The following is a 13010-nucleotide window of genomic DNA, read 5'->3' on the forward strand; positions in this document are numbered from 1 at the left end:
ACAACAGCGTGGTGATGGTGATGGCAAAGTGATCCATGCAGGGCTTCGTCTAAGCACCGCGAGAATATGACCGGGGGTGTAAACTGTGGAGGAGGGTGCCGCACATGGATAACAATTGATGTTGTGTGTTCTAGGCGCCCCCCTCCTCATATATATAGGTGGGAGGGAGAGGAGAGGCCAAGGGGTGCCCCAAGTGGGGCTGAATCCCAGTTGGGCTCCTGCCCTGTTTCGGCCCCCCCTTCCTTGTATAGGCGCAAGGGGAAGGAAGGGGGTGCCCCCCTTTCCTTTCTCCCTTGAGGAGGGGAAGGAAGGAGGGACTTTCCCTCCCCCTTTTCCTTTCCCTAGGGCTGGCCGGCCTGGTGGAGGGACGCAGCAGCCCCTTGTGGGCTAGTCTGTCCCTCCCTTGGCCCATTAAGCCCGTATCTTTGCCGGGGGTGCCCGGAACCCCTTCCGGTGACCCTATATGTACCTGATACCCTCCGGAACACTTCTGGTGTCCGAATACCATCGTCCTATATATCAATCTTTACCTCTCGACCATTTTGAGACTCCTTCTCATGTCCGTGATCTCATCCAGGACTCCGAACAACATTCAGTCACCAAATCACATAACTCATATAATACTATATCGTCATCGAACGTTAAGCGTGCGAACCCTACAGGTTCGAGAACTATGTAGACATGACTGAGACACCTCTCCATTCAATAACCAATAGCAGAACCTGGTTGCTCATATTGGCTCCTACATATTCTACGAAGATCTTTATCGGTCGAACCATAATGACAACATACACAATTCCCTTTGTCCATCGGTATGTTAGTTGCCCGAGATTTGATCGTCGGTATCTTCATACCAAGTTCAATCTCGTTACCGGCAAGTCTCTTTACTCGTTTCGTAATACATCATCCTACAACAAACTCATTAGTCACTTTGATTGCAAGGCTTCTTATGATGTGTATTACCGAGACGGCCCAGAGATACCTCTTCGATACTCGGAGTGACAAATCGTAATCTCGATCTATGCCAACCCAACAAACACCTTTAGAGATACCTGTAGAGCATCTTTATAATCACCTATTTATATTGTGATGTTTGATAGCACATAACGTATTCCTCCGGTGTACGGGATTTGCATAATCTCATAATCGAAGGAATATGTATTTAACATGAAGAAAGCAATAGCAATAAAACTGAACGATTATTATGCTAAGCTAACGGATGGGTCTTGTCCATCACATCATTCTCCCAATGATGTGATCCCGTTATCAAATGATAACTCATGCCCATGGTTAGGAAACCTTAACCATCTTTGATCAACAAGCTAGTCAAGTAGAGGCTCACTAGGGACATAGTGTTTGTCTATGTATTCACACATGTATTTGGGTTTCTGATCAATACAATTCTAGCATGAATAATAAACATTTATCATGAATAAGGAGATACAAAATAACAACTTTATCATTGCCTCTAGGGCATATTTCCTTCACCCGAATCCAAATCCGCGTCACAATGAGGTCCGTCTCGCGCCGGGTTCACCACCGGGGAGGAGGACAACCTCTGAGAGCGACGAGCTCCGTCCCTCGCCGGGGCAGCGGGAAGTGGTAGCGGCCCCTGAGCATATCAATGGTTAGGGGTGGGGGCTACTTCAAGGCGGGTCTTAGGGGCAGGAAGGTGGCCTAATTGAGGTGTTGACCATGCTGACAGTGGTGGTGTGAGGCCGCAACAGCAGCAGGTGGTGGTGGTGTCTGGTCGCGGCGGCGGGAAGAGATGTTGGCCACGGAGGCGCGCAGGTGGAGGTGGTGGCGATGGGCGTGGGCCGAGGTGGCGGCGGAAGAGGGTGCACGACGGACAAAAGGGGGGAGGAATGGGTTGGTGGAAGCGGCGATCGTGGGCTCGGGCGTGCGGAGGGTTTGCGTCGTTGGTTCCGACATAAATTCACCTGCACATCATGATCTCGCACACGAGGAGATCCAATGCCCAGCAAGGGTGTGTGCTCAAAACATCTAAAAAGTGCAGAGCGTTTGGCTTATTTGTTTGTTTATATTGATTTGCTTTAGGGGAAGAATTAAAGACAACAAGCAATTTTTGTGGTCGATCTCTAGGGAATTTTGGGACATGGAGTATTTCGTGTGGGAATTGCTACTCTGAAAATGTTTAATGTTGGATTTCATTTAATCTTCAAATTAGGTAGGCCATCAAATTCCGCTCTCTGGTTCTGTAATTTTTATATTCCTAAAACCTATTAAGATTAGGATGCAGATATGAAGGAGATGTGCATCCACCATGCTTTCAGCTGTTGCAGATAGAGTTAAAAATTGAACTTGATTTGTGATGATGAATATGTTGATATTTATGGTTCACTATAGAACTGAATGAAAAGATTATTCTTATCAAATGGATTTGGGTCGCTAAGTTATATTTAGTTGAAAGAAGTACTCTTTTATCTATCTGTGCTTATGCTTCTTATTGTTACGACCAAAAGAAGTTGTAATATAGGAAACACCTTAATCACACAGATTGCAAGAAAAGCAACATGGATCTTATCTATGGTATAAAAAAAATCAGTTTTAGTAGATGTGTAGCTGTTCTAAAGGTTTCCTTTGATGGGCCAATACTCAAAAGACAAACTCGCCTATTATAATTTGTAATGTTTAAGTATCATGTCAATGATACATTTTGGTAGTTATAAATGATATCCCTTGTTCTTTATAGGACAAAAAAATTATGTCCCTTTTTCTTCAATGAAAAAAATGATATTCCATGTTTGCTCTTAGTAAGATTATATGCTTAGCTTGGTTTTATCTCCCTGTTTCATCTTGGTAAGAACGGATGCTCTATGTCAAACATCTCAACTCTGAAGTTTGAACCATGGAAATATGAGCTGCTAAGCTTCCTTGACAACGGGTCGAGTTGCTCGAGAAGGCTCAGATTGGTTGTAATCCAGATTTGGGCTTCCGATTTGTTCACGCTAAGAGGGACGAATGCAGGAGAAGCCAAGCTCAAAAGTTGGGGGCGAAGGTTCGAGCCTAGCCTCTGGGCCTCGAGGCGTGTGCATGAGTGGTACGATAGAAGGATGGCCACCTAGCAGTGATCAGACCCTAAGGAAGTTGCGAGAACACATGCATGACCCGCTCCCACCCATCAAACAAGTCCACAACATTACAAGTCAAAATAGCGTGAAAGATCGGCGGAGACGTGGGAGATCGCGGCGCACCCATGGCCCTAAGGCCACATGAGACGTGGGAGATCGGTGCCGCCGCCGACGGGAGGCAGAAACCCTAGCTGCCTTTTCTTGGAGGATGGACAAAGGGAAGAGAACTGTATTAGGCTGATTTTTCTCAAGCTGTAAGTCAACTGACCCCATGGTTTTTTTAAGAACAACTGACACATTATTATTAGGCTGATTTTCCACAAGCTGTAAGTCAACTGACCACATGGTTTTTTTTAAGAACAATTGACTCTACGGCTTGTGTGTAGAATCGCCACGGATCATGAGACTCTCTGGTCACTGGCTCACTGCATCCGCTTACCGCGGTTAATGGCCTGCCGAACAAAATCTTGTTCTGCTGGCCCGCAATACATATCCTTTTCGTTCTTACTCTATTTGGATCCGAATTGTGTACAGTCGGAGACGAACTCGAACAGTTCAAGTTCAACTCAAAGGTTCATTTCACTGCTTCTGCAATGATGCGAGCTTCCACAGCAACCGGGATGCATTGCACAGCAAACCTAGCAGATCCCCACTACGCTCAGACGCCATATACGACTCTACCACCAACGCTATGATATAGGAAAAGTACATGCACAAGACCACACATATTTACAAGAAAGCTAGCAAACGCTACCAAAACTTGCACACACACGACACCTGCTTTGCTATTGTTTCTGAAAAAGAAAAAGACACCTGCTTTGCAATGGGCTGGGGCTGCTCGCCGCTGCCGTTCTGGGATCTTCTCAGCACGCGTCGGAGAGGAGCCAACTGACGAACGACTCCAGCTCGTCCGACTCGGAGCCCTTCGCCGCCTGCGGCTCAGCGGGCTGTAGAAGGCCATTCTGGGCTGGCTGGTCCCATAGATGGGATGCAAACCCCTCCCAGTCCATGTCCAAGAGATCGTCCACCTGTGACAGGCCTCCAGGATCGATGCCAACAAGCCCATTCTCTGCTGTAACGCTGCTGGACAGGAGTGCCTGCATCTCGCTCTCGTCCTCCATGATCCCAATCTGATTCATTGAGCTGTTCACTTCCCAGAGCCCCATCTGCTGATCCACAGTGCAGTTCGCCTCGAGGACACCAGTCTGATCAACAGGGTCCATGACCATGGGCCACGTCCCATCCTCGCTGCAGGGCCCATCAGAAGTGTGGCTGACACTGATGCTGTTGTTGGGCTGATTCTGGTCCGGGTCGACCACCGCGCTTCTAGCCTCGTCGCTGTGAGGTGAGCTTGACACTGATGACGCAGCGCCGGCCGGGCTAGATTCGTCCTTCGCCTTGGTGATGGGCTCCGGCACCGGCTTCTTCTTTGTGCTGCTCCTTGGCGACTGGCCAGGGGTGCGGCCGCCGCGCCGCTTGCCGGCGGCGGAAAGCTTGTTGACGTCGACGGTTATGGCGGTGTCGCTGACGGCGGTGTAGATCCTCCGGAAGGTGTGGATCTGCCGGCTGAGATGCGAGTTCCAGTAATTCTTTATCTCGTTGTCTGTTCGCCCTGGTAGGTGGCTGGCGATCAGGGACCATCTGTCAGTCAGACAAAATGCATGCTCGTCAGCTGGAGATATTTACATGTCGCGGCTAAAAGCAAAGGCGATGAGGGTGTTTGGTTCAGGGACTTTTTAGTTTCAGAGACTAGAAAAAGTTCTTGAAAAGTTTCTAGGAACCAAATGGAAGGGACTTTTTCTACACGGACTAGAAAAAGACTCTATTGAAAAGTCTTTTTTGATTAGTCCCTGGAACTAGAAAAAGTCCTAAGACTTCTGAACCAAACGCCTCTAATATCAACACGAGAGGGCGACGTTTTACGAGGTTCTTTTTGCAGCAGGTTAACCGTGCTAAGCACACGGAGTACGGACGTTTTACGAGGTTCTTTTTGCAGCAGGTTAACCGTGCTAAGCACACGGAGTACGGTTATCAAAAAAGAAGAAGAAAAAAAGAGAGTAGACGGAGTATAGTCCTAGTGCATTGACGCAGGCCGCTGGTGTGCCGTAATCAGGGTGTGGGCTAGAGCGTGTCGTAAAGCGCAGAAAGCTCCGCAGCGTACACTTGACGTGCAGCAGCTTGCAGCCTAGTAGATCCCTGGACCTCAGGGTCCCCTCAGCTCTCAGCATCAGTGTTTGTCAACGTAAAGGCTGAAAACATTTAAGACACGTGGGCCCTGCATTAAACCTGCCGGGCCCATGGACAGTGACCCGTGAGCCAGATATGTATTCGACAGCCGATGAAAGTGGATGCTCAGTTTTTCGTCAATGAAAGAAAATAAAAACATCATATCTTGCATGATAACGATGGTGTGTCAGAGAAAAGTCGCCACGAGAAAGAACTGCGAGTTAACCCTCGCAGGAAGAACGTGACAACCTAATTGACAAGAGAGCTGATTGTCACTTCTTGTTTCCTCGCCGTGGCAGGTGAAGAAGATTAGTGAATGTATACGCATCGCCAACCTAGCTAATACTTCTTTCGTCTTAAAATAAGTGTCTCAACTTTAAATCAATTTTAGTATAAAATTATATTAAGCTTAAGACATTTATTTTGGAACGAAGGGAGTAGTTTGCTTCTAGAGAATAGCTAGTGAGGTATTCATGCGCGTGGGCTAATGCACATGCATGCACGTGCGCGTGTTACCGTGCGTCTGTTTCACTGAGGGCATTTCTAGTGCTTCGTACAGAGATGCTCGCTGAGACTACCAAGCAGGCAAAAAATATCTAATGTTGCAAGGTAATTAAAAGGAGAAAGAGGAGCTTGATGACCCATGACCATGAAGAAACAATTGCTAGACGTGGGTAGCTAGACAAGAACACAGTTTACAATCTATAACTAATTAATTGAAGGAAGATTAGCAACAAGAGGCTACGCACCCTACACATTGAGTTGCTAACCTCTCCTCGAAGCACCTATGTAATCAGAGAGGTCTAATAGTTTCTTGGGCATCAGAAAATGAGTGATTAAGTGTGGACGCCGGATAGGCTTCAACGTCGGAACTGCCAAATTGTAGTTTATTCCAATTTTGTAAGTGTGAACCGAAAACGGCGGCTCATCTTCCTTTTAAGTGCGGCTACACATGAGACGGATTTGGACTGACATCAAGAAGGCTTGGCCTAACGCACATCCACTATGACAATTAGAGCAACTTTAACTCGGTTAAAGATTGGTGGTATTATTTAAAAATTGCCGATTAAGCAACTTCGACATTTACAGTTGACATGTGCGTGTTTGTATTTATTTCAAAATTACTCTCATTGTAAACAAATATAAGACGTTAAGTACAAGATTAGGTTGTTTTCCACGGTGCATCTACTGATATTATTTTATTTGGCTCCAAATATGAGCAGTCATAGTTAGGGGGAGAGAGAGACAGTGGCTAAAAAAGGTTAGAGAGAGAGAGAGAGAGAGATTTTAGTTGGGAAGTGGAGAGAGACATTTCTTGATATTTTCCTTGAAGTCATCTACTCCCTTCTTTCTTAAATATGTCGTTCTAGACACAAACATGTTTCTTTGAACATTATTTTAAATCTGTAGGTACGTATTATCAGAAAATAAAGGAAATGTTCCCACGACAAATCTAATGTTACTATTTGAAACGAGGCACTGTAATGTTTTTGGAGTACTTACATGGAAATATTTTTGTCGTGTATCAATAACATCTTTTTAGTGTTTACTAATATATTTTCTAATGATCCCTGCAAAAAACATTTTTTTTCTTCTAATGAATACATATATGTTGAAGATCCCACTGATTTGAAAATTTTACGTATATAAACAGACGGGGTAGTTCATATATGCGGTCAAATTCCTTAATATTTTCGCAAAAAAAAAGAATGCCTTAATATCCAAGGGAACTGGCTTTGGCTCACCCGCAAAAAAGAAAAAGAAAAGGGAGTTAGCTCTGGCTAGCTGCTAGCGGTAGCTATCTTGTGTGTTATATATACGTTTCAACACGAGAAAGCACACGGCAGCGATCACGTCCCGTGCAAGCGTTTTCTCTAGACGGAAAGGGAAAGAAATAATTTTCGTTTTCTATGTACTACAGGTAAGCGGGTTTGTGTTGGAGTTAAAAGGACTACGTGCGGGCACTGAAGACACAAATATATAGTGGAGCATTGACAGACCATGCATCTCCCTACGTGTATCTCCACGCTCTACAAATTACCGAGCCTGACAGTGAGGGCTGGGCTGGCCATGCAGGACGCGCGCGTGTTGCCTAGAAGGTTTCGTGCATTCATTGCGAAAGAGAGGAGCGATCAGACTGCAGACGCGCCATGCCCTTCCGCCACAGGTTTGGAATGCAACTAGCGACAAGCACCACATAGCTAAATTGACCTGACGGGAATACTATTGATTATGTACAGTAGAAAAAGCACATGAAACGACGCCGGACGAGAAAACGAAGTCATGCGGGCCCGTGTTGGTCTCAGCCATAAAAGCCTCGCTGAGCACTGAAGAAACAATTGCATGTGATGCCTCAACTCTCAAACCAAATTGTCGGATGTTGTACAATTCGCACTACACAGTCAGTACGCTATGATTTTTGTATAGTAGCGTATAGTAGCATACTGAGCTGTACGCTATGATTTATGTGTAGTAGTACATAGTGTACTGAGCTGTACTCTATGATTTTATGTATAGACGTGATATCTGAACTCTCAAAATCGGATGCCGTCTAGTTTGTGGTACACGCATCCAGCGTACGTACAGAGCTCTTTTACCAACGAGATTTCATCGTGGCATTTTCACGATTGACAGCTTCTGAGCGCACGTGACAAAGCCATGCATGTGCTGCCAGATCGACTCAGTAGTCAATGCACTAGTGTTTTTTTTACTTACCTCTTTTGGACTGATCCATGTGGGCTGTGACTCCCAATGGTACTTTAATACTCATTAATTCTGTGCATAGCAGGTTGTTCGAAAGTAGAGCTGCACGTAACACTAATTTTTTGCAAGGGAAACAGCGCAGGGTAAAAATTAAAGGTAGTAAACTAAAACAGGTGTATACTGGTATCCACAGACGGAGCCGGATCCCCTGACGTACGGCCCCCTGCCGTTGGGTCGCTGACAGGTGGGTCCGGGCCCACACGTCAGTGTGTGGGCCGTACGTCAGACGAGCCGCGTCCTCCACAGACACGTACCTGTTGCCAAGGGTGGCATGAAGTTTGACGATGAGGTCGTCCTCCTCCTTGGAGATGTTGCCTCTCCTCACCCCGTCTCTGAGGTAGTTGATCCACCGCAGCCTGCAGCTCTTGCCACACCTCAGTAGCCCTGTATATACAACCGAAGCAGGAACAGATAAACGTACATGTTAGTCATGACATGCCTAGTTAATCTGTCTGAAAAGTTGCAACTCATGAAGCACCTGCTGCAGACAAAGAAAATAGCTAAAGTAGTCATGATGATGCTCTAGCTCGCACATGCACGGGTTTATGCCATATTTACCTGCATTCTTGGGAAGAGACCTCCATGAGCCCTCGCCGTGCTTGGCAATGTAGTTTGCGAGTATGTCGTCCTCCTCCGCCGTCCACCTCCCCCGCTTCAGCCCCACCTTCTCGCAGCACGGCGCCCTCCCCATGGCGGCCCTTGTATACGACGTGCCTCGCTAGCTAGCTCCCAACACACGAGCAAACAGCTCGTGGTCGCCGGCCGGGCAGGCGGGCGTGGGCGATATTGGCTAGTTAGGTACTAGAGCGACGGGGTGTGGTCGATCCGCGCTCGCGTCCAAAAGGAGTTGGTGTGAGAGATCAAGGCGACGGGGGAGATGATCTTCCTCTTCTCTCTGGGTCAGTCGTTCGGGCGGCCCTGATCTCTTGGGAGGGCGAGCTTAGCTTCGGCCACGCCCGGCGGCAAGACAGGGCGCCATAATATAGCGCCGCGAGACGTCGGCCCGGGCGGTACGTAGGAGGGGTTGTACTACGTAGGATCGGCAATTAACTTTGGCCCGAGCGGCCGTGTGGCTGGAGGCAGGGGCACGTGGGCTCCCCGGGACCTTTGGGCGCCGTGGCGCAAGGCCTCACCATCGTCCGCTTCGCGGCCTCTCCGGCGACCACGTAGTCCACACACATGGATCGCGATACACGCCGGCCGGCTGATGTGGTGTATAATATATTTACTCGAGGATCCTGGGAGAGCGAAATCTCTGTTTACCATCTGACTGCCTCGAGTTTTTCTCTCTCTCGAGAATGGACTGCCTCGAGTAGATGAACAATTTTGAATGCCTGTCCCGAAGCTGATTCAGTGGAGGGCTAATCGGCTATTTTCACTACGTTTCCCGATCGATATGCTTCATCTCTTCCTGTTGGTTAGCCCGTAATCTTCTCCGTTCGAGCTTCTACTTACAAACTCGCTAGATATGCTTCATCTCTTCCTGTTGGACGTCTGGTCTGGCTTTCCCGTCCATGAAAGACTTTGTATCCGTATATACATTACTGGTTAATAAAGCGAGTTGCTCTCTTGATATAGCTCATCATTCTTGCCGAATGGTAAAGCGAGTTGTTCTTACGGATGTAGATTTTTTTTTTTTTTTTGCGGGTGTGGATGTAGATTTTCTTTTGAAAGGATTATTGATGTAGATTGAATAGGTTATATATACGTGTCACTTCTGGCAGGGACGGGCGCGTGCTATGTACTATGAGAAAAGGATTACATAGATGGATACCGAAGGTATCCCTTAATGTTCACGTTTGTGCACAAAGCATGAGATCTGGAATACCTCGACCAAATCTGATGCAACAGGACACGATGCACATGCGTGGCACCTAACACACGCAGTACTTTTCCTCGCAAAAAGAAAACACGGGTAGTATATATATACAACCAATGTGTTGCATCACTCTTGCTACAGGCTGCTGAGCTATGACGACGACTGTGATTTATCACGCAACGTGAGCTGCGCTGTTCGCGTCTGTCCTATGTACTCCCGGGGAGGAAAAAACGGGCCCGGCGACCTGTACGGCGAGTAATCGTGAAGATTTCTCCGTGTGCGTCGATCGACGTCGCTGTGTGCCGATCGAGCCTTCCCTTTCGGTCTCTTCGGCTGTTGATCTCTTGTAGCTCGATCGAGGTGGGCAAATTGAGCAATCGGGCCGGCGCTCGGTGTCCTTCCCGATCCAGCGTATCGATCGGTCCCTCCGTATCATGCCTCGCAGTGACGTTTGCATTATTGCGTATAATGTCTCGAAAATGAGACGAGGTATATAGGAGTACCCTCGAGACGGGCCTGCCCAGCTAGATCCATCATGGTCGACGGAAATTCGAAGGAGCGCATCCGTTTAGAAATATTGATATGCGTCGTGAGTCGAAAACCGGTTTCGGATGAATTTGTGTAAACAAAATAAAAGCTTAAAATCATGTTAATACGACACAATATACATGTTTATCATGTACTAAAATACTTCGTCAAATCATTATTCTACTTCATTTTCCTCCACGTTTCTCATGTTCGTTTCCTTCTTTGTTCCTCGATCGGTTCTTCTTTTCAACCATGTTTCATCCATTCTTACCATTTATTTTCTTCTTCCCAGTGCCCATGTTCCAGTGACACCTTTGAGTACTCTTCCATTTCGAGTCATCTGTGTTTTTCTTTCTAAATTCTTTCATCATATTCTTATTTCGTTTTAAGTCTATTGAATTATCTTATTAATTACAAATGCATGGTACGCTCCTTCTCATCGTCAACTATGCACCGTTTGCGCCACGTCCTTTGATGTCTACTACACAACTTGTTCTTGTAGACTCGTGTTGAGCCTTTAAGCGCAAAGTTTTATAGGATAGTAATAATTTTTCCTCAAATGGATAACCTAAGATTTAGCAATTCATGAGAGGTGTAGCATGAAGATGGTTTCTCTCAGACAGCCTTGCAACCAAATAATAAAGAGACTCTTGTGCCCTCAACACCAAATACAATGGTAACTTGTATAGGTGCACTAGTTCGGCGACGAGATGATGATACAAGTGTAATAATGATAGTAGATATTAATTTTTGTAATACGAACAATAAAAAACAGAAAGGTAGCAATTGATAAAACAGAGCACAATCAGTATTGCAACGCTTGAAAATGAGGCCTATGGTTCATACTTTCGCTAGTGCAATCTCTCAACAATGCTATTATAATTGGATCATATGACCATCCCACAACGTATGATGAAGAATCACTCCAAAATTATTATCTAGCGAAGAATATAAGAAGAAATTATTTGTAGGATACGAAACCACCTTAAAGCTATCATTTCCGACCGATTTATCCAAGAGTTCGTACTAAAATAACACCAAGTTATCCTTTCTGATCAATCTATCCAAGAGTTTGTACTAAAATAACCCCATATGATACACATCAACCAACTCTAATATCACCACGAGTATCCGTGAATTGATCATACGATATGCATCAAACAATTTCAGATTCATAATACTCAATCCAACACAAAGAACTTCAAAGAATGCCCCAAGATTTCTACTGGAGAAACAAAGACGAGAACGTGCATCAACTGCCATGCATAGAGTACCCCAATGTCACCTCGGGAATCCGCGAGTTGAGTGCCAAAACACATATCAAGTGAATCAATATGATACCTTATTATCACCATGTGTATTTATAGCAAGACATACATCAAGTGCTCTTAAATCCATAAAAGTATTCAATCCGATAATAACAAAATCTCTAAGGAAAAACTCAATTCATCACAACAAGATAGAGAGAGAGAAACACCATATGATCCAACTATATTAACAAAGCTCATGATACATCAAGATCGTGCCAAATCAAGAACATGAGAGAGAGAGAGAGATGAAACACATAGTTACTGGTACAAACCCTCAGCCCCGAGGGTGGACTACTCTATCCTCATCATGGTGGCCGTCAGGATGATGAAGATGGCCTCCGATGATGACCCCCCCCCCGACAGGGTGCCGGAACAGGGTCTAAATTGGTTTTTTGTGGCTACAAAGACTTGCGGCGGCGGAACTTTTAACCTAGGGTTATTTTTTGGGGTTTCTAAATATATAGGATTTTTCGATGTCGATTTCATGCGAAGATGGGCCACGATGGGCTCACAAGACACTAGGGCGCGCCCTGGTGTGTTGTGGCCACCTCGTGGCTCTTCTGGCCCTCCCACGAAGCTTCGAGTGCCTCTTTTGTTCCAAAAAAAACGTCAAAAAGTTTCGTTGCATTCGGAGAACTTTTATTTCTGCACAAAAAACAACACCATGATAGTTCTGCTGAAAACAACATCAGTCCGAATAGTTCCATTCAAATCATACCAAAACAATATAGAATTGTTATAAACATGGCATGAATACTTTATAAATTATAGATACGTTGTAGACGTATCAACATCCCCAAGCTTAATTCCTACTCGTCCTCGAGTAGGTAAATGATAAAATAAATAGTTTATGAAGTGTAAATGCTAGCATAGTGCATAAGTTTGATCAATGATAATTTCAATCATTTTTCCTAGCATCATAACAACAATTCTTTCTCATAAAACTCGTCATGATAAAGTAGTAGTTGAAAACGGAATTTTTGATGAGGAATGCTACCTAATATTCCTCATATACTCTTTTCTTTTATAGCATGGACAATTGGATTTGCAAGATTCAAAGCAATAGTCTATAACTTGACATGAGGACATCAATACTCAATCATATCAATAAGCAACCATGTCTTTCAAAATATCAACACTAAAGAAAGCTATCCTTAGCCCATTATGCTCAATCATTGATCCATGATCATGAAACACAATCGAATATTAACTATGCCCAATGCACAAGTATGACAATAGTGTTCCCTAGTTGGTGCTTTATAAGAGAAGATG

At 45.3% G+C, this 13010-nt stretch overlaps 1 protein-coding gene across 1 annotated transcript; it reads right to left on the reverse strand.

Annotated features, from left to right (window-relative positions):
- Positions 1-3646: 3646 nt before the first annotated feature.
- Positions 3647-9068, reverse strand: LOC123085647 (myb-related protein P). The gene is made up of 3 exons (XM_044507318.1): positions 8640-9068; positions 8336-8465; positions 3647-4733 (listed from the first exon to the last, which is right to left on the reverse strand). Exons 1-3 carry the CDS (start codon positions 8770-8772, stop codon positions 3956-3958), a joined length of 1041 nt encoding a protein of 346 aa, XP_044363253.1. The 5' UTR covers positions 8773-9068; the 3' UTR covers positions 3647-3955.
- Positions 9069-13010: the final 3942 nt, after the last annotated feature.

This window comes from Triticum aestivum, chromosome 4A (assembly GCF_018294505.1).
Source record: "Triticum aestivum cultivar Chinese Spring chromosome 4A, IWGSC CS RefSeq v2.1, whole genome shotgun sequence".
Taxonomy (NCBI): Eukaryota; Viridiplantae; Streptophyta; class Magnoliopsida; order Poales; family Poaceae; genus Triticum; species Triticum aestivum.